The sequence below is a fragment of the Megascapheus bottae genome, chromosome X (genome assembly GCF_031878675.1).
Source record: "Megascapheus bottae isolate mThoBot1 chromosome X, mThoBot2.hap1, whole genome shotgun sequence".
Classification (NCBI taxonomy): Eukaryota; Metazoa; Chordata; class Mammalia; order Rodentia; family Geomyidae; genus Megascapheus; species Megascapheus bottae.
This window is the reverse complement of record NC_143547.1, coordinates 92832107-92856307: the sequence shown is the minus strand read 5'-3', so window position 1 is coordinate 92856307 and position 24201 is coordinate 92832107. Positions and strand designations below refer to the sequence as shown.

General features: G+C 41.5%; 1 protein-coding gene across 2 annotated transcripts; it reads left to right on the top strand.

Moving 5' to 3' along the window:
* The first annotated feature begins 226 nt into the window (after positions 1–226).
* Positions 227–14595, top strand: LOC150041585 (uncharacterized). Of its 2 annotated transcripts, none has more exons than XM_090326094.1 (8): positions 227–314; positions 4078–4261; positions 5760–5999; positions 6780–6871; positions 10848–10995; positions 12871–12936; positions 13855–13948; positions 14304–14595. In XM_090326094.1, exons 2-8 carry the CDS (start codon positions 4084–4086, stop codon positions 14374–14376), a joined length of 891 nt encoding a protein of 296 aa, XP_090182220.1. In that variant the 5' UTR covers positions 227–314; positions 4078–4083; the 3' UTR covers positions 14377–14595. The 2 variants fall into 2 exon arrangements, with proteins under 2 accessions (XP_090182220.1, XP_090182219.1); XM_090326093.1 differs by having other exon boundaries at positions 12871–12972.
* The last annotated feature ends 9606 nt before the right edge of the window (positions 14596–24201 follow it).

Below are 24201 nucleotides of genomic sequence, written 5' to 3'. Positions count from 1 at the left end.
AGGGCGTGGCACTACCCATCATTTTACAAGGGGCGTAGTACTACCCACCATTTTAGAAAGGCTGCGTGCCACTACCCGCCATTTTAGAAGGGGGCGTTGCACTACCCGCCATTTTCGAAGGTGCGTGGCCATTCCCGCCATTTTAGAAGGGGCGTGCCACTACCCGCCATTTTAGAAGGGGCGTGGCCATTCCCGCCATTTTAGAAGGGGCGTGCCACTACCCGCCATTTTAGAAGGGAAGCGCGTGGCTTCTCCGTCATTTTGGAGGTGCTCGCGGTCTCTCCACTTCAGGTCGGCATTTTGGCCGTAGATAGGTAAGTACTGGGAGAAAACTCTGCGCCCGGGAATCTCAATGTGCCCTGCAGCGTAGGTGCGTCACTTGCTCCCAGGTCTACCGGGTGGGTTTACTTCATGGGTCCTCTGAGGTGTTTGCCGCCACACCTGCGGGTTCACTCGACGGACCCCGAAGGCTTCTCCTGGGGCCTTTGGCGGGTTCTCTTGGGGATGGAATGGGGAGGGTCTCTAGTGCCGTGGTTGGGGCGTGGAGCGGAAGGCTCCCCCACCCACCCTTTTGCGAATTCTGTGGGGCGGTGTGCGGCTCTGGGACTGTGGTTGGGGTGCGGAGCAAAGGCTTTCCACTTGGGCACTTTTTCAGGTTCTGTGAGGGGCAGGTGGCGGGGTGGGGGGCGGTGGACGGACGGTGGCTTTGGGGCTGAATAGTTGCCTCGTCGAGCAGAAGGCTACTCCTTGGGTCTTTTTGCGGATTTTGTGGGTGGAAGGGACTCCGGGGCTGTGGTTGGGGTCTGTGGTCATTTCTGTGTGGGCCTTTCCCAAGCGGTTCCTCAGCTAAGAGGAAGGGATATATTGGTCGGAGCAGGGGGCTGGGAAGGGGTGCTGTCCGGCGTCCTGAAGAGACTGTTGTCTCGGCGAGCTGGCACGAAACCCCAGATAGGTCTGTCCTGATTTCTCTTCCTTGGACCTTCTAGAGGATTCCAGGACTCTGGTTTTTTTTTTTGTTTGTTTGTTTTTTTCCCCTGCAGGGTAATGTAGGCTGCTCCCCTACCTGAGGGGGAAGGGGCTTTGGGAGAAGGAAGGAGAAGGGAGGGGTCTTCCTTAAGAAAGCTTGCTGCAGTTTCTCTACTTGCCCCTGGAGGGCACACCCCTGGGCCTTGTCCCATGCTGACACTGGTCTGCCGGGGTTGGGGTGCTGTGGTCTGTTTCTGCAGGGGCTGCCCACATTGGATTGGACCCATATGGGTCTCCTGGACAGGCACATGTGCCAGTGGTCTGCTTGTTGGTATGTCTGTGTTTCAGAGCATTTCAGACGAATGCAGCCCTTCATCTTGTGGGAACAGTGGGTCGTTTGTGATCTGGGATTCAGCCTCAGCCATGCAGTGCCAACTTTTCCTGGCATACTGGTCTCACCCACGGGGGAACTGTTTCCTGAATTTTCTATCCAGGATTGCTTATCTTAGCTATGGGTGTGGATCTGGGTGTAGCAACATGGGATACCTTTCTGAATACCCCAGAGTCACAAGCCAGGATGTGCAGCTGTTGCTCCCACTGAGATTGCACTCAGTTTTCTTGTGACTCAGGAAATTATAGACACACTTGAATAGTTTCCACTTTTTTCTGTCTCAGGGTGTAGTAGAACTCTAATCTGGGAGCTTCTTTACAGATGTTTTGTGGAAGCCCAATACATTGTTAAACAGATAATTTTCATGTTCTTGACAGATTTTTGGAAAAGACTTTGCATGTTAACTGTAAATTTAATATTTGTCATAAGCTATAAACAAGTTTTTTGGTGACAGTCCTTGTGCTTGAATTCACAGCATTGCTATTATCTGTGAGCTTTGGTGTTCAAAGCTCGTACTCTCTATGACTTGAGCCACAATTCTGCTTCTGGCTTGTTGGTGATTAAGTGGAAATAACAATATCATGGACTTTCTAGCTTTGATCCTCATATCTCAGACTTCTGAATAGCTAGGAGCTTTACTTTTTTTTTTTGTTTCATCCCAAGTGTAATGGCTCACGCATGTAATCATAGCTCTTCAGGAGACTGAGATGACCAAGAATGTGGTTCAAAGCCATCCCTAAAAGTCCTTTAGATACCATTTCCAAAATGACCAACAAAAGCTATCCTGTGATCATAGCTAAGGTGAAAGACAACAAGCTAAGCTTGAGGGCAAACCCATTTACCTATCAAATAAAAAAAATGGTATTACAGACTTTTTTTTGAAACCCTAGTTTCCTTTTATTCAACTTTTTGATCATTTTAAAGTATTAAAGATTTCTGGCATTGAATTGTCACCCATCTTTAAAATGGATGGTTTTATTTTCCTACATTTTCTCTGTATGTAAATAAAATTGGTCTTCAATTATTGAACTTGTTTGTCCCGTTTTACTTTGAAGTTTATCATGTCATGCATATAGTTTATTTTATACATTTAGTTTTAGCAGTTTTCAAAATTTTTATTTTTTGTTATTACAAACAGAAGTGTTACAGTTAAATGCAAGGTAAAGTGTTCATTTCTTTTGGGATAATGTCACACCATCCTTTACTCTTTTCCAGTTTTGTTTTCCTGTCCCCACCCACAAGCTCTATAATTCATTTTCATCAGAGTGTCTAGTGAGTAAGTGGTACTGGTTTTTAACTTAGTGTGTTACCCTGGCTAGACAGGTAGTACATTTCTTAAGCCATGACCCCATATGTACTTCCTTATTTTTCAAATGGAGCCTTTTTGTCCATTATCTAGCATCTCAAGCTTTTTTTTTCTTTCCTTTTTTTTTGTAAGCTTCCTACTCTGACCAGTTCAGCATTTTATTGGTTGAGGTGGGATATCATAATTTTTCCCCACAGACTGGCCTCAAAAACTCAATCTTCTGTGATTATCTAGGTCTTATCTTCCTATCTAGTTAGAATGACATGCATTATCTGCTGCAAGTATCTAGGTGTTTATTTTTGTCTTTTTAGCCATCCATATTTGCTTTTTGTTTGCTCGTCTTTTATTTGGCATGTTGGTCTCTATATTCATATAGGATCATGTCCAATACTGATCTTTTCTTTTACAACTCTGTTAGTAAGTTCATAAATGGTTTGAGTAATAGTACTTTTTTATTTTAGGAAATAATTTATTAAAAAGACTTATGTACCTCCTGAAGGTTCTTTTGACTTTTTGTGTGTGTTTTTGTGTTAATGTGCTAGTACTGGAACTTGGCCACAGTGACTCATATTCTCAGTTCACTATTTTTTTCCTTTTTTCTTTTCTATTTTTTTTTCTTTTTTCCAGTTCTGGGCTTGAACTCGCAGCCTAGACACTGTTCCTGAATTTCTTGATGAAATCTAGCCTCTTCCACTTGAGCTACAGCTCCACTTCTGGCTTGTTTTGTAATGTATTGGAGATAGGAGTCTCTCAGACTTTCCTGCCCAAGCTAACTTTTAACTGCAATCCACAGTTCTCAGCTAGTACCTAGATTTACAGACATGAACCACCAGCATTCTTACTTTTTTTTTTTGTTTTTTTTTGTTTTTTTTTTTGGTCGGTTGTGGAGCTTGAACTCTAGGCCTGGGCGCTGTCCCTGAGCATTTCAGCTCAAGGCTACTGCCCTACCCCTTCATCCACAGTGCCACTTCCAGTTTTCTAGTGGTTAATTGGAGATAAGAGTCTCACATACTTTAGTGTCCTTGCTGGCTTTGAACCACGATCCTCAGATCTCAGCCTCATGAGTAGCTAGGATAACAGACGTGAGCCAGTGCACCTGGCTTTACTTGGACTTTTTAGTTACTATTTGTAATATAATACTCAGATGTCAGCCTTCTGAGAGCTGGTTTACTTGACCATGACTCCCTGGTGGATCATCTGTAAATCTCTTACATAGGCATTAGGAATTTTCAGACGAGTCTCCTTGCCAAACTCAAGTCAAGTTCTGTGTGTGTTTCTATTAATTCATCCCTGATCAGTGATAAAGCCACATAGAGGAAACCTTTTATTCACTATATTTCTCTGGACACTTTCAGTGCTGTTTGCAGTTTTGTGATTGTTGAACTTTGTCATGAATGAAATGTATCCCTTTCAGAAAATTATGGCTGATCGTGGAGATGAGAAACCTGAAAGGCTTAAAAGAGAAAAGAGTCCAGCTAAAATCATGGATCCTCCACCAACAACTGAAAAAGAGCCTACCAAGACTGTTCCATCCCAGAAGACACTGGAAGGAGAGGAAAAATCCCAACTTGAGACCATAGTTGAGGCAGAAGGAGAAGGTATTTGTATCTTTGGCTGTTGAACAATCACGTGCATGTATCCATGTAGAAAGAAATGCTCTGAAGTAATTAAAGTTTAAAGATGTACTATGAGAATAAAGAGCTCTCTGCAGGTAGGATAGACGCAGCTTTTGCACAGAAATGTGGTGCATTCCCTTTCAGTCCATATTTACCTTATCATACTTTTACTTTCCCCAATCATCAGCTCTTCTGCCTAGTGCTTCCTCCCAACAATATTTGTTATAGAAAAGACCCACAATTTGAACTAACATTGTCATTCTTTCTCATCTGTATTTGGCCTAGTTTTCCAATGCTTACTCTTTGGACCTTTCTAGAAGTTGCATTCTTATTTTTTTCCTTATTGGTGAATGTTTATCTTAGCTTCTTATCTTTCCCTTTTTATGCTTCTCTAATTTAATTGTAATAATTTTGAAACAACACATTTTTCTGAACTTAGTATTCTAGTTAAGCATGAGGTATTTTGAACAGTTCTTTACTAATCAGACTATTTTTCACTCCTGCCTTTGTTAAATGTGTACTCTGTCATCTTGTCACTAGAATAATGAAACAACTGTCACTCCAGGCTATGCTGTAAGCCAGTTCTTAATTCCCTAAGCACTCAAAACACCAACCAAATTTGTATTGAGATCCATCCACAGGTTGATCCTCTCCTAGACCCACTATTTTCTCAACACTAATCCTAAAACACCTTTCTCCCTTTCTTTGCCAGTAAGCTTCATTATTTGGTCACTAGTTCTTTCAGCTACAGTTATTGCTCTGGTCCTTGCCACATCCTGTCATTCTTCCTCTTCATGTACTCAAGCCAGCACTGTCTGTTCATTGGGTTGTAGTTATAAGAAACCTCCCAGTAGTCCCTGCCACCACTTAGCAACTGGGGACTTTAATTCTACTGCCTTTGTTCACATGCCTTCTTACTTCTTCTGGTACCAGCACAATTCCAGCTGTGAATGTATTACTGCCTCCTGGGTACTTGTGTGACATACTTTCCATGATAGTTTAAGTTGCATAAGTACAGTGATTATTCTTATCTGCCTCGATCACTACTAATTTCCAACATTTAATGAAGTACCTGGAACATCAAGAAATGTGTAGATCATACAGAAATATCTGACTTAGGCTGTGAAGTGTATTATTTTGACACAGAAAGGAACCATGAGCAGAATCATCTACATTATGGATTTTGTATGACAGTTTATTAAGTATCAGGCAGCTGATACTTAATAGTTCAAAAGTTCAAATCATGTGAGATTTGAATTTTTTCTGCCTGTAAAATGTGTCAAAAGTGGCAGTTAATCATGGATACCATGGATCTGTGAATGTTTACTTAGTATTTCTGTCCATCTAGATTTCTACATGCATTCATAGAATCTGAGGGCACAAGGCAGATCAGTCTTACTGTATGCTGAAGTCAAATTGTCAAGCTTAGCATGAAGAAATCCTCCCACTCCACAGCTCAGCCTATGAATTTGTTTTTCAGGTGCTGCTGTCAGACATGACTCCCAGAAACAGCCCATGGAGAAAATTGAGGGTTCTTCTGAAGCCTCCTTGAAGAAAAATATTTTATCAGAGCTTAAGGAGATGGTAGGAGGCAGTGCTCAGCCCCGTCCACTGGGTGCTGTGTGTGAAGACTCCCCTGGTATCAGTGGAGGGGGGCCTAATGATGACACACCTGATGATAACATGACTGAAGAAGAAGTGATGGACTTCTATCTTAGAGGTGACTCCAGAGTTGAAGCTCTTCTTCTGCCTTTTTTTCTTGACAGTCCTGGGGCTTGAGCTCAGGGCCTAAGTGCTTTCCTTGGGCTCTGTCAAAGCTAGAGATCTACCACTTGATAAACAGCACCACATCTTGCTTTTTCTATGAATATGGTACTGAGGAATTGAATCTGGGTCATTGTGCTTATTAGGCAAGCACTCCACCACTAGGCCAAACTCCTGGCCCCAGCCAGAATCTTCTGAAAGAATAAACTGTGAAGTCAGGTAGAAGGTCTACATGTTAAGAGAAAGTTACTGAGATTGACTAATTTTTTTGTGTTGGATAGATGGCAATTGCAAGAAGAGGGGGAAGCTTTCCCAGAATTGTAGTGTTTTGTATAATTATGATGGTACATCCTTCCTGGGACTAAAATGTCTTTGCAGACACCTCTTATGTTACCATTCATACCTTGCTAGATCATTTTTCCTAAGAATTTTCTAATTATATACAGTTATGTATGTAAATTTTAGTAATGAAACCCTCCTCATGTATCTGTGTTGCTCATTCTTTCACTCCTTCTCCCTGACTTCTGTCTTCTCCCTCTTCACTTCTCCCTTTTCCACTTGTCCCTCTCCCTCTCCCCTCCCTCATCTTGTATGTCATAGTTATCAAGACAGGCATTCACCATTTCCTTATTATTTGACTTATGGTTCATCCTTAATTTGAGAACTCTTGAGGAATTTAACTTTTCAGGAAACCATCCTTATTTTCTTAGAACTACTGAGTTTTTTATTTTTTCAGGACAGCAAGTCATCTTTCAAATGCTTAAAGTAGTAGAAAATCTGAAAATAAGGCTGCTACGTGCTGAATATGTCCTCAGTGAAGCAACAGAGGTAGGTGGCCATTGAATCTGTGTATATTAGCCATCAGACTTATGCAGGGCCAGGACTGGGTGATGGAGAACAGTTCCTACCTTGGCCCCTTGTTCATGGTTAATTAAGGCTGACCTCACAATTGTTTATGTTGATGTCTTCTAAACCGAACCCAGCTTTACACGCCTATTCACCTCTTCTGCTTCATGGTTTAAGCTAACCAAAACACCGATCTTCAGTTGACAGTCTATATTATTGTGGCCCTACACTTTTGGTGTGAAACCACATCTTTTTGTTGTAGTGGTCTCTTGTTTCTTCACCTATATTGGGATGTTATTATATCATCTGGGAAATCCTATTATCTTTTGGTCACTGCAGCAGGTGCAAAGTCATAGGTGATATGTGTAAATAAATGTTTCATGAATGCTTAATTTTTCCCTTTTTCTTGAGGCATGGCTTACTCCTGTATCCCAAGTGACCTCAGAATAATTGTTTTGTCTAACTAGTCTGTAACTCCTAATGCTCTTACCTCTTAATTTTAGGGTGAAAAAATTGTTCTGCTGTTAGAAATATAGCCCTTTGGTGTCAAAATGATTAGACACATAAGATACAGATTTTGTTAAGGCAGTTTAATTCTGTGCAAAAAAATGTGCTGCTACTCTTTCCAGAGCTAGGCAAGCACACCAGAAGAGATGGTATGCTTGTTTTTTGTCCTAATCTAAGGGTTGTTATTGCCTCTTCTCCTTGTTGCTAAGGAGTCAGGATTACATTTTTTTTGCCAGTCCTGAGGCTTGAACTCAGCGCCTGAGCACTGTCCTTGGACTTTCTCAAGTCTAGAGCTCTACCACTTGAGCCACAGCACAACTTCCGGCTTTTTCTGTGTATGTGATCCTAAGGAATCGAACCCAGGGTTTCATATATGCTAGGCAATCAGTCTCCATTAGGCCAAACTCCCGGCCCAGGGTTACACATTTTACAATTGGTTGCCAGGGTTATGGCGTAATGTAAGGAAATTAGAAAGCACTCTAACCTTCAGTGAAAGGTCCATACTGGTCCAGGAGTTTGGCCTAGTGGTAGAGTGCTTGCTCGAGCATGCACGAAGATCTGGGTTTGATTCCTCGGTACCACATATATAGAAAAAAGCCAGAAGTGTTGCTGAGGCTCAAGTGGTAGAGTTCTAGCCTTGAGAAAGTCCAAAGACAGTGCTCAGGCCCGGAGCTCAAGCCCAGGACTGACCCCCCCCAAAAAAAAGGTCCATACTGGGGTTGGGGAGGCTATCCTTTTGGAGGCAAAGGTGCACATTTACTGCTGGCTGAGAACTAGGCTGGTGAAGGTTTCATTTGGAGGAGGTTGATAAAGTAATTGGAAAGTTCCCACTCATATCCTTGACATGGCTGGCTAGTTACAAACAACACAATATAGAGACGACTGAAGTCATAAAGTAAATTATTCCAGGAAGTATCAGTACAGAATGTGAAGAGATGAAGAGAATTTATTTTGACAGAAAACATTGGCTTTTCTCACGTGTAGCGTGTCCTATTCATTTTTTATCCCCATAACCTTCGGGCAGTCATGGATCCTGGCCTGGTATAATGGACATTTCACACTCTCTTTACTGAAGGCCATTCCATGTCCTGCCTGATTAGGGCCAAAGAAAAAAAATTTTAACCCTATCAAAAACTCATTTGTTTTAATGAATGATTCTAAGCAGTACAGACACAGTGTTGCTCAGCTTTTGAACGGAATATTTCCTTTGAGCCAAGGGTCGTTAAAGCACACTCTCATAAATCATTTTGCAAATGACCGTCTCTGAGTAACCCAATGTACCCACAAAAAGTTTCATTTTGCACCCATCAAACAGTAGTGGGAATTTTTTGAGTCTAAGTCCAGCTGTGTATCCAAGGCTGGCTTGGAAGTTACTATGGAACCCAAGCTGTCTTTGAACTTTCTGTCTTTCTGACACAGTGTCTAAATGCTGAGATTACAAGCATGTTCCACCACTCCTAACAAGATATAACTACAGTGGTTTTCAGGGGTATATTAGTGCAGAGATTATATGGACTCGAGCTTGATAGGCATAGTCTCTATCATTTTATCCATATTTATTTTTGCAAGGCCTGGGGCTTGAACTCAAAGCCTAGGCATTGTCCTTAGGCACTTTTTGCGCAAGGCTAGTGCTCTGCCACCTGAGCCACAGCACCACTACTGGCCTTTTCTGTGTATTTTGTACTGAGGAATTGAACCCAGGGCTTCATGCATGCTAGGTGAGCACGCTACCACTATGCTACACTCCCAGCCTATCCATGATTTTAGTCCCTTTTTGCATTGGTTATTTTTTTTTCTGGTATAGTCTTCCTTTATTCTTGGGTAGACAAGGATTAGATCTTCCTATTGGGGATGACAGATATAGTCTACTTTTACCCAGCAGTTGTGCTTCCTTCATCCTGAAATCACAAAGGTACAACACCTCACCCAGCAATTGATTGAGGTGGGTGTCTCAAGAACATCTCTTTTCCTACTGGTTTCAAATTTGACTCCTTCAGTGGAGTATTTTAACGTCCCTATTGAATCTGTTTCTCCTTTGGAAGAAAGACCTATGATCACACAGACAAAAGTTGGGCCCTTACTGACCCAGGTTTCATGGAGTTTCCAATGAGGCTGCCCCTCCTGGACATTGAGAGCTGTTACTCCACTGGAGTATCTGCAAAATAAGGCTGTTTTTTGTTTTGTTTTGTTTTTGTTTTTGTATTTTTTGTGTGATGACTCCCTTTCTCTAATCATGTCAAGGTCAGTCTCATTAGACATACCTCCTTGGTAATGGAAGTGGAAGTAATTGTACTTTAAAGAAACAATATTGTCAACACAGTATTTTCTTCATTAATACTGTCATTTTTATTTTGATTGCCTTTAAATAAATATGATAGTTATTTCCTTGATAGTGTCCAATAAGTGGGAACAGGCAATCCTTTTTTCTCAGTCTCTGGAGCAGCTTGGAACTGACATGTGTGGGTGTGTGCGCACGTACGCGCACATGTGCGCACACACCAGTCTCAGTTGAATTAATTTAGAAGTGGGGTTTGATTTTGGAATACTTTCTTTTTTGATAGTAACCATAATCTCATTGTTACCTAGATAGAGACCATCATCACTGAGATAATAAATATTTCCATAGAAAAGTCATAGCCAAGTGTTTGTATTTACACTTTAATTGCATTTGTATTTTGATTGCTTGGCATAGATTTCTATTTAAGACTATAAGTTGGGCTTCTTTTTTCCTTGCCTATAATCAGTGTATATTCAACATGATAATAAATTTCATTATGGAATTTCTGCAGAGGCATTATCTCCTTGACCTTGCCCATATTCCATTGTAAAACCCTAATAATTCCCTTTTAACTTTCATGTCTTTGTGCTTCCCTCATATTCTACATATGTGAAAAAATACTCAGTACTTGCCTTTGAAACTGGCTTATTTGTAATACCCAGTTCCAGTTCAATCTATTTAATTATTTTCTTTGCTTTTGTGGCAGAATAAAACTGATTTATTGGCCTGGAGTTTGGCCTAGTGGTTAAAGTGCTTGTCTAGCATGCACGAAGAACCGGGTTTGATTCCTTAATACCACATATATAGAAAAAGCTGAAAGTGGTGCTGAGGCTCAAGTGGTAGAGTTCTAGCCTTGAGAAAGTCCAAGGACAGTGCTCAGGCCCTAAGCTCAAGCCCAGGATTGGCAAAAAAAACCCTGATTTATATAGATAGGCCACATTTTCCCAGACCATCTCTGAATTCTTTTCTATAGCAGTTATGATGTTAAAACAGTCATCCTCTCTTGCTCTTTTATATTTTTTGCATTTTTGTGTGGTTTACTGAAGGCTCAGTCTTGGAGACACATAGATAAACTACTTCTTCACCATTTTGGCATGGAAGCCTTCAGTTTTTCCACTTTTATGTTAGTAAAATGCTATTTTCTTATGTCATACGTCCATTACTATTTTCCAGGATCTGATGGCTTATGTAGAAGGTGACTTAGAAAGTGCTGGGAATGAAATGCAGCCAACAAAAGAAGCCAAGGACGGTGCACAATCATTTCAGAGAAGCCACACTGAGGAGTTGACATCCAAGAGTCAATTGTCAGGGAAAAAAGAAGGTATCCTAATCTTTGGTGGGTGAGCAGACACCTGAATGTCTGCTGAGGGCGGGAGAAGAAACTTCTCTGATAATGATGAAAGTGTGGTAGTTTCTGTAAACATATAAAATTCCCAGCATGTGAGACAGGGACAATTTCACACAGGAAAGGAGTGCATTTCTCTTTATCCAATGGTGTTCGGCTCATACGTCATTTTACTATATTTTCAGTTTTCCTCTGATATAATAATACATGGGATTCTACCAAGACCTACAGTCTGAGCTGGCATTGCCATTCATCTCAGCAGTATTTGGCCCAGTTGTCTATTCCCTTCCTAAAGAAATTTTCTAGGATCTCCATTTCCATTGTTTATCTCTGCAATGGATAGAAATCCAATCTTGGTCCTTTTCTATCATTTACAATTTCCCTTTAATGTAAATGAAATAATTTCTAAAACTAATTTTTCTCTCTCACGCTGGTATGACATCACCAATTAGATATAATAATCCCTTTCAGATCAGACTGCTTTCATTTCATGTCACTGTCTACATGCACTCTCAGAGCCTCCAACACAATGAAATAAGCAGATATACGATGGCACCAAAAGCTGTGCATCTCTAGGGCATTTATTCTCTGTCCCATTTTTTTCTTTGTCACTGAACTTCACTCTGTGGATCCTGTCTCTTTTTTTCTTTCTTTCTTTCTTTCTTTTTTTTTTTGCCAGTCCTAGGCTTGAGCTCGGGGCCTAAGCACTGTCCTTGGACTTTCTCAAGGCTAGAGCTCTACCACTTGAGCCTTAGCACCACTTTTTTGTATGTGGTACCAAGGAATTGAACCCGGCTCTTCGTGCATGCTAGGCAAGCACTCTACCACTAGGCCAAACTCCTGGCCTCCAAATCCTGTTTCTTTATCTTGTAGCTGTTGCTCCGATCCTTAACCACATCCTGGGTAAATCCAGTTGCTTCTCCTTGGACTCTAAAGAACACTTCCAAGAGAGACTGCCACCACCCGACAATTGTGGGTGATCATTCCCTCTATCGTTTCCTTTCATATTCATAGTCTGAATTTAACCACCACAAGTCCATCTATGAATATGCATTTTCCTACTATGCACTTCCTCTGGGACCTCACCCCACCACAACAGTGTAAGTTTCATAAGGTTAAATGTGCAGTGTCTGTGTTTGCTGCTTACTGCTGATCTCCAGCTTCTGACATGGTGGTTGGAACTACACACAAGCGTGAATAACATGGAGCTTTCAGATTGGAGTGGGATGCATTCTGACTTAGAAGAAAGCATGAGCTGAATCATCTCTATGGGATTTTGGGTGTTATGGTAAAATATCAAACATTGAACACCATGTGAGTTTTAAACTTTCCTGGACATAAATTGTGTCAAGGTGATAGTTTACAAGAGATTTCTTGAATCTGTAAAAGGTTTATTCTTAAATTTCCTGTCCACCTAGGTTTATATGTGTATTCATGAAGTCATAGGGCATCAGGAGAATTAATTTTTGTTTATTTGCTGAAGGTAACATTCAAATAGGACCAGTTTCCATACAAACTTCATCTTCTGAAGTCAATTACTTTATCCCACAAAGAGTACCCTGAGGTACACTCCCACCTCACAGCTCACACTCTTCGTTTGGTTTTCAGGTGCTTCTTTTAACCATGACACTCATGAGTAGCCAATGGAGACAGGTGAAGGCCTACATGAAGGCTCCTTATGGAAAAGTCTTTCATTGAAGCTTATGCAGATAGGAGACATTGCTTCCCCCTCCCCCAATCCACTGGATTCTGTGTGTGAACACTCCGTTTGTAGCAGTGTAGACAGGCCTTTTCTCAAACCTGGTGATAACACCGTTTGGGGAGGACATATGAGAATCTATTTCTCTATAGGTGACTCCAAAGCTGAAGCAGTGGCTGCACCAGCAGTACTCGAGGAAATCAAAGCTAATAAAAAACGTGAGCTCACAAAGGAAATTGAGATGTTGGGAAAAAGTAAGTAGGGGAAGAACAGCGCATGATGAACTGGGGAGATGGTTATGTGGGTTATATAGGATATCTTGCCAACTGCTAAAGGGGAGGGAATCTGTCGATTTTATATTTTTACATAATTTATGTTGGTTCCTCTATATTGTGGCTGTGTTCCTCATACTCATACTTTCCATTCTGATCTTACTTGATCATATTAGATTTTTCTTTTTTATTAAATAATTTGTTCACATTGATTTTTACATCATATTTCAAATGATGTGTTTAACAAACAAGTATTCAAGGAGGGAATCTATATACAATCACTGGCACTTAGATTTTAGAACATAATTAAAATTAGGCTGAGGGTTTGTATGTTATAGATACATATTAATCTATGCAATAAAACTACATCTATAGAGTCATAAATTTTTATGTCTATGTAGTCATGTTTATATTTCAATACCATGTCCACAGCATCTGGTACGCAACTATTGAGTCCTCGCTCTTGTACCGTTTGGATCTAATAGCCACATATTAAGGATATCATGCACCATTTGTTCCTTTGGTCTTCCCAGTTAAGTATGGGCTAGTATCTGACCTAAAGTTTTCAAACACACACACAAATGTGCATCTGCACATATATAAACACACACAATGACTAACATTCTGTCGTGATTCATAATTCCTGAGACTGGCCTGCAACAAGATTGACTTCTTTCTTCATTGTTTTGCCAAGACCCACTTCCCATTTTCTAGAGATTAATTGGAGATAAGAGTCTCAGGGCCTTTTGTGCCCAGGCTAGCTTTGAACCTTGATCCTCAGATCTCAGCCTCCTGAGTAGCTTTGATTACAGGCGTGATTTCTTCTTCAGTTTTGAGAAACATTGAAGCATTTATGTCTTTCAGAATATGAAAGGGTCTTTCAGTTGCTTGAAGAAGGGAGACGATCTGAAGAAGTCAATAAAGAACTTTTGGTGTATGCCCTCAGGGAAGCTATAAGGTGAGTAGCAACAGAGCTGTCCATTTTCTTTTACTAAACTGGTCCTTCTGGGGATTTGCAAATACTCTTTTTTCGTGCTTCTCAATCCCGTAGCTTCGATAATCATTAAGGCTCAACCCATGTTATGTTTATGTTGTTATCTTCTGAGCCTGACTTAGCTTTCCAGACTCACTCAGCCCTTTGGCTTCCCTGATTTCTGAGGTGAGCCAAGAAATAATCCTCACTTGACATTCTTTGTCCTTGGCCGAACACACTACTTTCACATAGGTGGCAGTCTTCTTGCTTCATGTTCCATAGTACTTGCAAGTCATTGATTGTGTGTCTTTTATTTGCTGACTCTTCTCTTTATTTTCAGATTCAAATGCCGCAATTTAATTGAGCATCTTGAGAGAATACTGACAAAAGTGGACACCCATACCCTTGAATAACTGAAGCTTCATACCTACAATCTTGTTAGGACATAAGTAAGATGTCAGAAATAGTTTGCTGTGTTAGAGAAGGTAGGGGGTTAATGCTGAAGCCTGTTATTAGGTGTTAGTTAAAAAATTGTATTTTGGAAGCTAAGAAAAAGAAGTGGATGGAGTTTTTATTGGTTGAGCTTCTATTAGTAAAAGTTGCTTTGGTACTATATATTTGATTTAAAATTACAGCTGTATGTGTTGTGTTCTTTTGTTTTTTCGCCTGTGTAGGTGTTTTTAAACAATAGGACAATCCTATTACCATCTTTAAAGCAGGTAACAAAACCACAGATAAGTATTTATGTCAGTCTTTTTTAGGAGTGACCATTTTTTGTTTTGATGCTTTTTCCTAATATTTCTTTTTTTTCTGTCAGTTGTGGGGTTTGAACTCTTAGGCCTGGGCCCTGTCCCTGAGCTTTTCAGCTCAAAACTACCGCCCTACCCCTGGGCCTGAGTGTTATCCCAGAGCTCTTAAGCCCTTCAGCTCAGGGCCACTGGTTTTCTAGTGGTTAATAGGAGATAAGAATCTCACTGACTTTAATGCTAATGCCCTGGCTGGCTTTGAGCCACCATCCTCAGATCTCAGCCTCCTGAGTAGCTAGGATTACAGGTGTGGACCACTGCGCCCGGCTCTTCTTCTGCCTTTTTTTCTTGACAGTCCTGGGGCTTGAACTCAGGGCCTGAACACTGTCCTTGGGCTTTCTCAAAGTTAGTGCCTTATGACTTGAGCCACAGCACCACTTCAGGCTTTTTCTGTTATGTGGTACCAGGGAATCGAACCCAGGGCATCATAAATGTCAGGCAAGCACTCTACCACTAGGCCACACTCCCAGCCCCATCTTTTTCCTAGTATTTCTTGAGACAAGTTTTCCCTGTGAGTCCTCAGTGACCTAGAACTCATCGTGTAGTTGAGCTATCCTAGAACTTCTGAACCAGTTGCTTCAGGCTCATAAGCTGTGGAATTAGAGCTGTTGATAACCATGACTGGCTCCTCTATCCATTTTCTATTCCTGTTGCCCTGAGCTAGAACTCAGCAGGTCATGGTACCTTGCATGGTACCATGGAGATTATTCACACCTGATTAATGAAGGGTTTGGGCCATTAAATTTGAGTTGCCTGGGGCTGGGAGTTTGGCCTAGTGGTAGAGTGTTTGCCTAGCATTTACAAAGATACAGGCTCAAGTCCTTGGTACCACATACATAGAAAAAAGCTAGAAGTGGTTCTGTTGCTCAAGTGGTAGAGCTCTAGCCTTGACAAAGCCAAAGGACAGTGTTCAGGTCCTGAATTCAAGGCCCAGGACTGGCAAAAAAAATTGAATTACATTCAGAGAAGGGCTTTACTCCAGGTATGTTATTACTCAGCCCTTGTACTTAGTCCCCATTTTGAGCCAGGGTTCATAAATGCAGGCTCTATTGTAAACCATTTTTCTCATGATTGTCCATGACTAGGTAAGAGGTTTGGTTTCCACAAAGATACGGTAGTTTTCTTTTTACCACTTGAATCTGCTGGGGAGGTCAGGATGGCATGTAAGCTGATACAGAGCCCAATCTAACACTGAATTCACCATCCTTTTGCCTCAGCCATGCCTCCATCCAACTGAGTAGTGTTTTATTTTTCCTTCTTTATTTTATTTTGGACTTTACGCTTACTAGACAGGGCCTCACCACTTGAACTGTTTAGAATTGGTCATTTTCTCACTTAAGATTTCCCTTGTTGCTTTCTAACTCTTTATTCTCTCTCTGCCTTGTCAGTGCTTATACTTTTGTTTTGTTTTTCTGCTGGTCCTGTGGTTTGAACGCAGGGCTTGGGTGGTTTACCTGAATACCTGAGCTTGTATTTTTCCTTCAAATCTAGTACCATACCACTGGAATCAGAGCTGCACTTTTGCCTTTTTTGTGGCAAAAGGGATAAAAAAGTCAACACTTTCTTTGTGTTGGCTGGCTTCAACTACATTCCTCAGATCTCAGCCTTCTGTGTAGCTAGGATTACAGGTGTAAGACACTGGTGCCTGGGTAAGCGTTCCAAATTATAAGCTTTCTAGTTTTATAATTAGGAAAGATTTAAGCTTCCTCATGTGGCTTTTACCTATTATTGAGTTTTCCTATAGCTGAAAGCAGTTTTTCTGGTTTTGGCTAAAATGATAAAAATCACCTTTACCCTTGCTTTGTGCAGGATTGCCTGAGTCTGGGAATTTGTGGGCTACCCATGCTATCTACAAAACCCTAGGCTCATTTGTTAGAAGATAAAGGAAGAGAACTGTTCACAAACTACCACAATAGAAACTACCTCAAGTGTTTGCTCAAAATTAGAAGAGTCATAAGAGCTGCAAGACTTGAGGTATTTCGCTTCACCCTAGGACATCTAAACCATGAGCATCCTAACAGCCACAGGAAGGGGAACCTGAGGGAAGCTATTCTCAAACCACAATTATAGCCAGGAGCCAGTGGCTTACACTTGGAAACAGCCAGGAGGCTGAACTCTGAGGATAGTAGTTCAAAGCCACCCAAAGCAGAAAAGTCTGTGAGACTCATGTCAAATTAACTACCAAAAAGCTGGAAGTGGATATGTGGTTCACATGGTAGAGCAGTAGCCTTGAGCAAAATGCTCATGGATACCAGGCACTGGTGAATCATGCCTATAATACTAGCTGCTCAGAAGGCTAAGATCTGAGCAGTTCAAAGCCAGCCCAGACAGGAAAGTCCATAAGACTCATCTGCGATTAACCACCAGGAAAGTGAAAGTGGTATTGTGGCACAAGTGTTAGAGAACTGCCAGGCACCCATGGTTCATGCCTGTAATCCTAGCTATTCAGGAGGCTAAGATCTGAGAATCTAGGTTCAAAGTCAGCCCAGGCACAAAAGTCCATGAGACTCTTATCTCTAACCACCAGAAAACTGGAAGTGTCACTGGCTCAATTGGTAGAGCAGTATCCTTGAGCTGAAGAGCTCAGGGACATAACCTGGGCCCACAGTTCAAGCCCCACAACTGACAAAAAAGTGTTAGAGCACTAGCCTTGAGCAAAAATATTTCAGGGACAGTGCCCAGGCCAATAGTTCATGTGTCACTAGTGACAAATAAATAGAAAGTGATTTACCATAGTTGTTTTTCCCACTAACATTCATGTTCTGTGTACCTATGGGATCAGTGAATCTTGACTCTGGAACTCTAGTATATACTTCCTTTGTTCCATTCAGTTTCTGTTTATGTCTCAGGAATCCTGGGTTATTTCAGGACTTCTATATTGACTTGCTGAAATTTTAAAGTCTAAGCATGTAGTTTTCTTTCCAGAGTGTTCTAGAACATTTAGGAGTATCCATTCATTTCTGTTATGCTTCTCATTTTGACACCAGTGTTCCCAGTTACATCATTCTGTCAGGTCCTTCAGCTCCAGTTGAGGATCTGGAAACACAAAATGTCTATTAGTCCCAGACTGCACACAAATTATGGTCTACTTGGAACAACACTTCCAAACCAAGTCTGTATGAACCAAATACATATTCAATGTGACCTCATGAGAATAGACCCCAAGGTACCTCCTTGCCCATTATCCATTAGTGTCCCCTATTCATCAAATGGCTTGTTCCAGGATATTCCCTATTGTTCACTTTTTTACAGGCTCATAGCAGGAGAGATGATCTCACTTGTATCTTCTCCAGCCTCTGTCAGCTCTGAACTTCTAGGTAGCTGTCCCTGACAGCACCCAGTCACTCTGACTCAGATCATCTCTCACCCTTACACCTGATTTCTATAACCCCAAATTACTGCCTTGAAAGTCAACACCATAACTTGAAATCCATCCTTCTTCATCTTGCAACATCTAATATGCCAGGGGTTGTTGCTACTGTGGAGCAACAAGGGTATGGGGAGGGACACCCAGGGCCAGCCTGAAGTCCCCTGGAGCTGAGTGAGATGGTAAGTATTGATGACCCAGCCCTCCCCCAAATACCGGGGAAGAAACCACACCGAGCCAGGAGCTGTGTCAGCCATGAAAGCGCAGCAGATCTCTTGTTTATTGTGTCAGACACTTAATTATATACTGTTAGGGAAAAAGAAGGTGGGAACTGGGAAGCTAGCCAATAGGAAGAGAGCCATTGTGCTATCACTAAGGTTCCAGGGCAAACTTTTAGGTACTGGGCAGGACCAGTGCAGGAAAGCGCACTGGGGCTCAGTCGAATCACGTGTACAGAGATAAGAGAGATATGCAAGGAACCCTAGGAATTCCTGGCCAAAGCCCTTTTCACCTAGCCAGAATGATGAACAGGCCTCAGAGATGGAGATAAGGCCCCAACAATGGGTTTTCTGCATGCAACATTAACTCTCAGAGGACCTACTCCAACACATGAAAAGTGCCAGACACTGGCTACACCATCTAACTTTCATGCTCACTTTCAGCCTTTATGCAGACTTTGAGGGAGAGGTGTGATTTCCCCTTAACACTGAAGACACTAAACATTGGGAGAAGATCAGACACCTGTCCAATAGCTGAACCCAGATTTAAACTGAAGAGTCCCTATCTTAAGTTTCATTTCTTTTTTTGCCAGTCTTGGGGCTTGAACTCAGGGCCTGAGCGCTGTCCTTGGGCTTTTCCCTCAAAGCTAGCACTCTGTCACTTGAGCCACAGCACCACTTCTGGCTTTTTTTATGTATGTGGTACTGAGGAATTGATCCCGGGTCTTTGTGCATGCTAGGCAAGCACTCTACCAACTAGGCCAAACTCCTGGCCCTTAAGTTTCATTTCTAAGAATTCTAATTCTACAACAAGGAGACCGTAGTACACAAAGGGAGACCAAATCCATTACTAATCTGAGAGCTAAAAACTGAAAAATACAAAATGTTGCCTTACCAACTATGATTGACAGTAAGAGTCCTTTGCTTCTCCAAACACATGCAGCCCTCTAAACTCCACCATAGCCATGTGACCATAATACACAGCTAAGTGCTGCTTCATAGAAGACATTACTTGCCATCCACTTTAATTTCTTGTTAAAGATAATTTAATGACTTCCCACCTTGCAGAATGAATCTAAAATATATTTCCAAACAATTCTGTTAAGAAGTCTGAAAATGGTAGTTACTATTTTACTCACTGAACAGACATTTAAATAAAAAGACTCCAAAATTCTATCCACATAAGAAATCTGGTGTTATAGTTTCTTTTAAATGCAATGTACTAAGGAAGGTGATGCCATTACCCTTTCTTCTACACACAAACATGAAATTAATAGCATATGGAGCAATCACCACTGTGAGAAAATACCAATTTGGTGTCTTCACCACAGTTAAACATAGTTAACCTATTGCAGAGAAGGGTCATGGCACTCTCCTCCCTATCACCTTGGGGGCAATCCAGCATAGGAGGAAACCCTTCACAACTCTTCCACTTGGGCAGGGAAATAAGTAGACCCTGCATCTGTCCTGACATTTCTGGAGGTTACTCAAGGGACCAGTTCCAAGCACTGACTACAACTGAGCTCCAAATTGAAGGCCACAGAGCACAAAGATGGACATGTGGTACCAGGAGTGTACCCTAGTGGTAGAGTGCTTGCATCTGCATGTAAGGTCCTGAGGCACCTTGTCAAAGTTGTGTTTTCAGAAGTTGCATTTCCAGCCTCCTACTCCAGGGGCTGTACTTCTAGGTAATAAATGTTGTCTTTGCTAAGGTTCATCACCTAGATCATTCAACCCAAGGACTGGCACCAAAATAAAATACATACATAAATAAATAAAATATAAAATAAAATGTTAACAAAAAAAGAGAATAACAAAAGCAAGACAAGGCAAAGGAAGAAAAAAGGATAAATAAGATAAAAAGAAATGTAACAAAAAGAAAAAGAAGAAACAAGGTAACACTTTCCAGGTCACTAGTGTTGGCAGGTTTTCTTCTTAAGGTGGTAGGACTAAGATCTCCATTTCCTTCTGATCTGATCATAGATTAATATCTTAGGAATCCTATTCCCCCTTAGGTGTACCATCTCATTTCCCATGAAATAAGAAATATCAATTCTTGGAGTCAGAGAAGGCAGAAATCATAGGCCCAGAACTTAAACTTCCATTTGCCAACAGTGGTTCTGTCATAGTCACTGCCATCTATCCAGTCTACCACAAGCACAGACACTGTAGCTGAACTCTTGATATGGCACTATATGCCAGAGTGCTTAGGCAGCTTCCAGGCTGTGGCAGGTAGAGTGTTTTACCTTGGTTCACTTCCATCATGAAGAGGAATCTTTGTTTGCACTTAAGACAGTGTGGATTTACATTTTCATTGCCTCCCACTGTGCTTCACATCATACTATCCCACATGATATCATTTCTAAACATGGTACTTTCTTCCAGGAAGTGATGTATAGCAGGAGTCATGTTAACACTATGTCACCAAACTTGCCATACTCCTCACCATTCTAAAAGAGTGGCATGATTGCTTAAAACTTCACTGATAAGAGTGGGGTATGGTGGCTCATCCCTGTAATCCTAGCTACTCACGATTTGAGTAGCTACTCAGATATGAGGATTGTGGTGCAAAGCCAGCCTGGGCACTAAACTACATGAGCCTCTTATCTCCAAACAACCACTAGAAAACCAGAAGTGGTGTTGTGGCTCAAGGGGTAGGGCAGTTGCCTTGAGCTGAAGAGCTTAGGGACAACACACAGGCCCAGAGTTCAAGCCCCAAGATGAACAACAAGAAAAAACTTCACTAATAGGGCTGGGAGTGTGGCCTACTGGGAGAGTACTTCCCTGGTAAGCATAAGCCCTGGGTTTCATTCCTCAGTACTACATACACAGAAAAAGCTGGAAGTGGTCAAGCACTAATCTTGAGAAAGCTCAAGGAGGGCCAGAAGTGTGACCTAGTAGTAGAGTGCTTGTCTAGCATGCACAAAGCCTTGGGTTAGATTGCTTGGTAGGACACACGCAGAAAAAAGCCAGAAGTGGTGCTGTGTGGTGCAAGTGATAGAGCGCTAGCCTTGAGAAAGCCCAAGGACAGTGCCCAGGCCCTGAGTTCAATCCCCAGGACTGGCAAAAACAAAACAAAACAAAACAAAAACAACTTCATGGATAGTTCTAGCTTTGCTATTACTGGGGACGGAATTTAGGATTATATGCTTACTAGGGAAGTGCTCTATTAATTGAGTTACAACTCCAGTGACTTCTGGCTTTTTGGCAGAACTTTCAGAACTGAATTGAAATAATTTAGAAGCTAGCAAGGTTTTTAGCATGCATTTTAAGAAAATGTTTTAGGGTTTGAAGGCAAGGCTCAGGTGGTAGACTGTCAGCCTACTTACCTTCCAATCCCAATGCTGAGGTCAAACACTATTATTACAAAAAACACCCGAGAAACCCCTGGAACAAGGGTTGGAAGAGATGTGTTGGGTGGATCCCCAAACTGAGCATTCAGAAATAGGTAGGAAAATTCTGGATTCAGGTAAATCAACATAGTGACTACCAGCATAGCCTGGGCTCTATAGAAGAAACAATTCACACAAAAATCTTACAGCATCCCAGTCAAATTTGCAATCTCAACTGGGCACTTTGGATTACTTTTAGGCAATCCCACACAAAATAGGTTACTATAATATCCTGAGTGAAAACTCCTGGCTTTCAGAGGAAAATTGGGATGTAGCAGAAGGGCATCATGTTTGGAATGTGTTGAATCTTTCTCTGAACACCTAACCACTGTTGGGAACCCATGGGCATGCCAGGAACTGCCATACACTCCTACCAGGAATCAGGTGTGCATTATACCCAACTGCAGAAAACCTGAAAGCACACACCTACAGCTGAGCTCTGCTGCTGGGCACTGGATGGGCAAGCCAGCAACAACTGTACTATCTAGCTGAGATCCAGGCATGCACACAGACAGCAACTGTGCACCACTGCTGGGAACCAGTAGGCATGTCAGCACAGACTACATGCTCCTATTGGGAACCCGCTGTGAGCTCCTCCTTACTCCAGAAAAACCCACATTGTGCATCCACCGCTGGGCCCAGCTGCTAGGAACCAGGTGGCAAACCAACAATGCTTGTGCTATCTAGCTGAGAACCAGACATGAGCATGGACACCCAGAGTGAACCAGCATGAGACCAAGTAAAAATTGCCACCAACTGACCACCAACAGACCAAATTAATATTAAAAACTGACATATCTTGAGGCCTGAATGTGAAATTCACAAAGACAAATAACAAAATTTATAAATAATCAAGGTCTCATGCAAACTCCAAAAGCAGCTAAGAGTGAAGGGACAGAAGACAAGACATCAATTAAAAAGATCATAAAAGAATTGACCAATAAAATAAAAAGAGAAATCCAAAAGAAATTCCAAGAACACGAGAAGAAAACACCAATCAACTTCTCAATTTTAAAATAGAAATGGAGACAAAAATAAATAGATATCTATACTTTTTTGTGGGTCATGGGGCTTGAAATCGGTCTGGGTGCTATTCCTGAGCTCTTCAGCTCAAGGCTACCACCCTACCCCTGGGCCTGGGTACTGTTCCTGAGCTATTCAGCTCAAAGTTACCACCCTTTTTGTCAAGGTGCAAGTTATTTATTTATTTTTGTTTATGTGGTACCAAGGAATTGAACTCAGGCCTCAGTGTGCTAGGCAAGCACTTTATCCACTAGGTCACATTCCTAGCCCCTACCACGCTACCCTTGAGTCAAGCCCCATTTTCTGTTTTCTAGAAATTAATTGGAGATAAGAGTCTCAGGTCCTTTTGTGCCAGGACTGGCTTTGAACCTTGATCCTCAGATCTCAGGCTCCTGAGTAGCTAGGATTACAGGTGTGAGCCACCACACCTGGATTCTTTAGATGGAAAAATGAACACTCTCAGATCAGACAGAAAACATGAAGGGTTCAATTTTTACAATCACAGTGGAAGCTATACGTAATAGAATAACTGAGATGGAAACTAGAATGTCAAGAACAGAAGATAAAGCACAGACTTGAGTTCGATTCCTCAGTACCACATACATAGAGAAAAGCTGGAAGTGGTGCTGAGGCTCAAGAGGTAGAACTCAAACCCTGAGAAAGTCCAAGGATAGTGCTCAAGTCCTGAACTCAAGTCCAGGATTGGCAAAACAAAAAAGAAGCCGACCTGCAAGAAATGGTTTCATTGCCTATATTCATCAAGGGTTAAACCTTTTGTTCTATGTAGGTATAGAGATTTTTGTATATTTCAACGTTTATATATATATTGTAGACTAGAATGATGATGCTTAGTAATTCAATAGTAAAATAAGTGAATGGGATAACTGCTAAGAATAACTGTCACAGTACTGTAAAATATAAATAACCACTTAATCGTAACAATAAAAAAAATCTATAAGTGAGGCATTTCAGATAGGACTTTTTTTTTCAGTCCTGAGTTTGAGCTCAGGGCCTGAGCAGTGTCCTTGGACTTTCTCAAGGCTAGAGCTCTTCCACTTGAACTTCAGCCTCCCTTCTGGCTTTTTTATATGCCTATGGTATGGAGCAATTGAATGCAGCTCTTCATGCATGCTAGGCAAGCATTCTACCACTAGGCCAAACTCCTGGCCCCTCAGATATGACTTTTAATGGCCCAGAATGGTCAGTAAGAATATGTAAATAATATTATGGTGCCATGCTAGACATTATGATCTGCTGAGCGGTCTCTCAAGACAAAAAGAATATAAAAGAGATAGGGAAACCAGCTTTGGTCACCTACACCTTTAATTCAGACACTGCGTTTCAGGTATTCTAGGCTTGCTGGCACTACACAGTGATTTCTAGATCACTGAGGATACAGCAGGAAAGTGTGTCTCAAGAAATAAAAATTAAA

Excerpts from the sequence above, each read along its gene's own strand:
- LOC150041585 (XM_090326093.1), top strand. The coding sequence starts at position 4,084 with ATGGCTGATCGTGGAGATGAGAAACCTGAAAGGCTTAAAAGAGAAAAG. Across the intron at positions 12,973-13,854 it reads AATTGAGATGTTGGGAAAAA|AATATGAAAGGGTCTTTCAG; the intron begins GTAAGTAGGGGA and ends TATGTCTTTCAG. Across the intron at positions 13,949-14,303 it reads GCCCTCAGGGAAGCTATAAG|ATTCAAATGCCGCAATTTAA; the intron begins GTGAGTAGCAAC and ends CTTTATTTTCAG.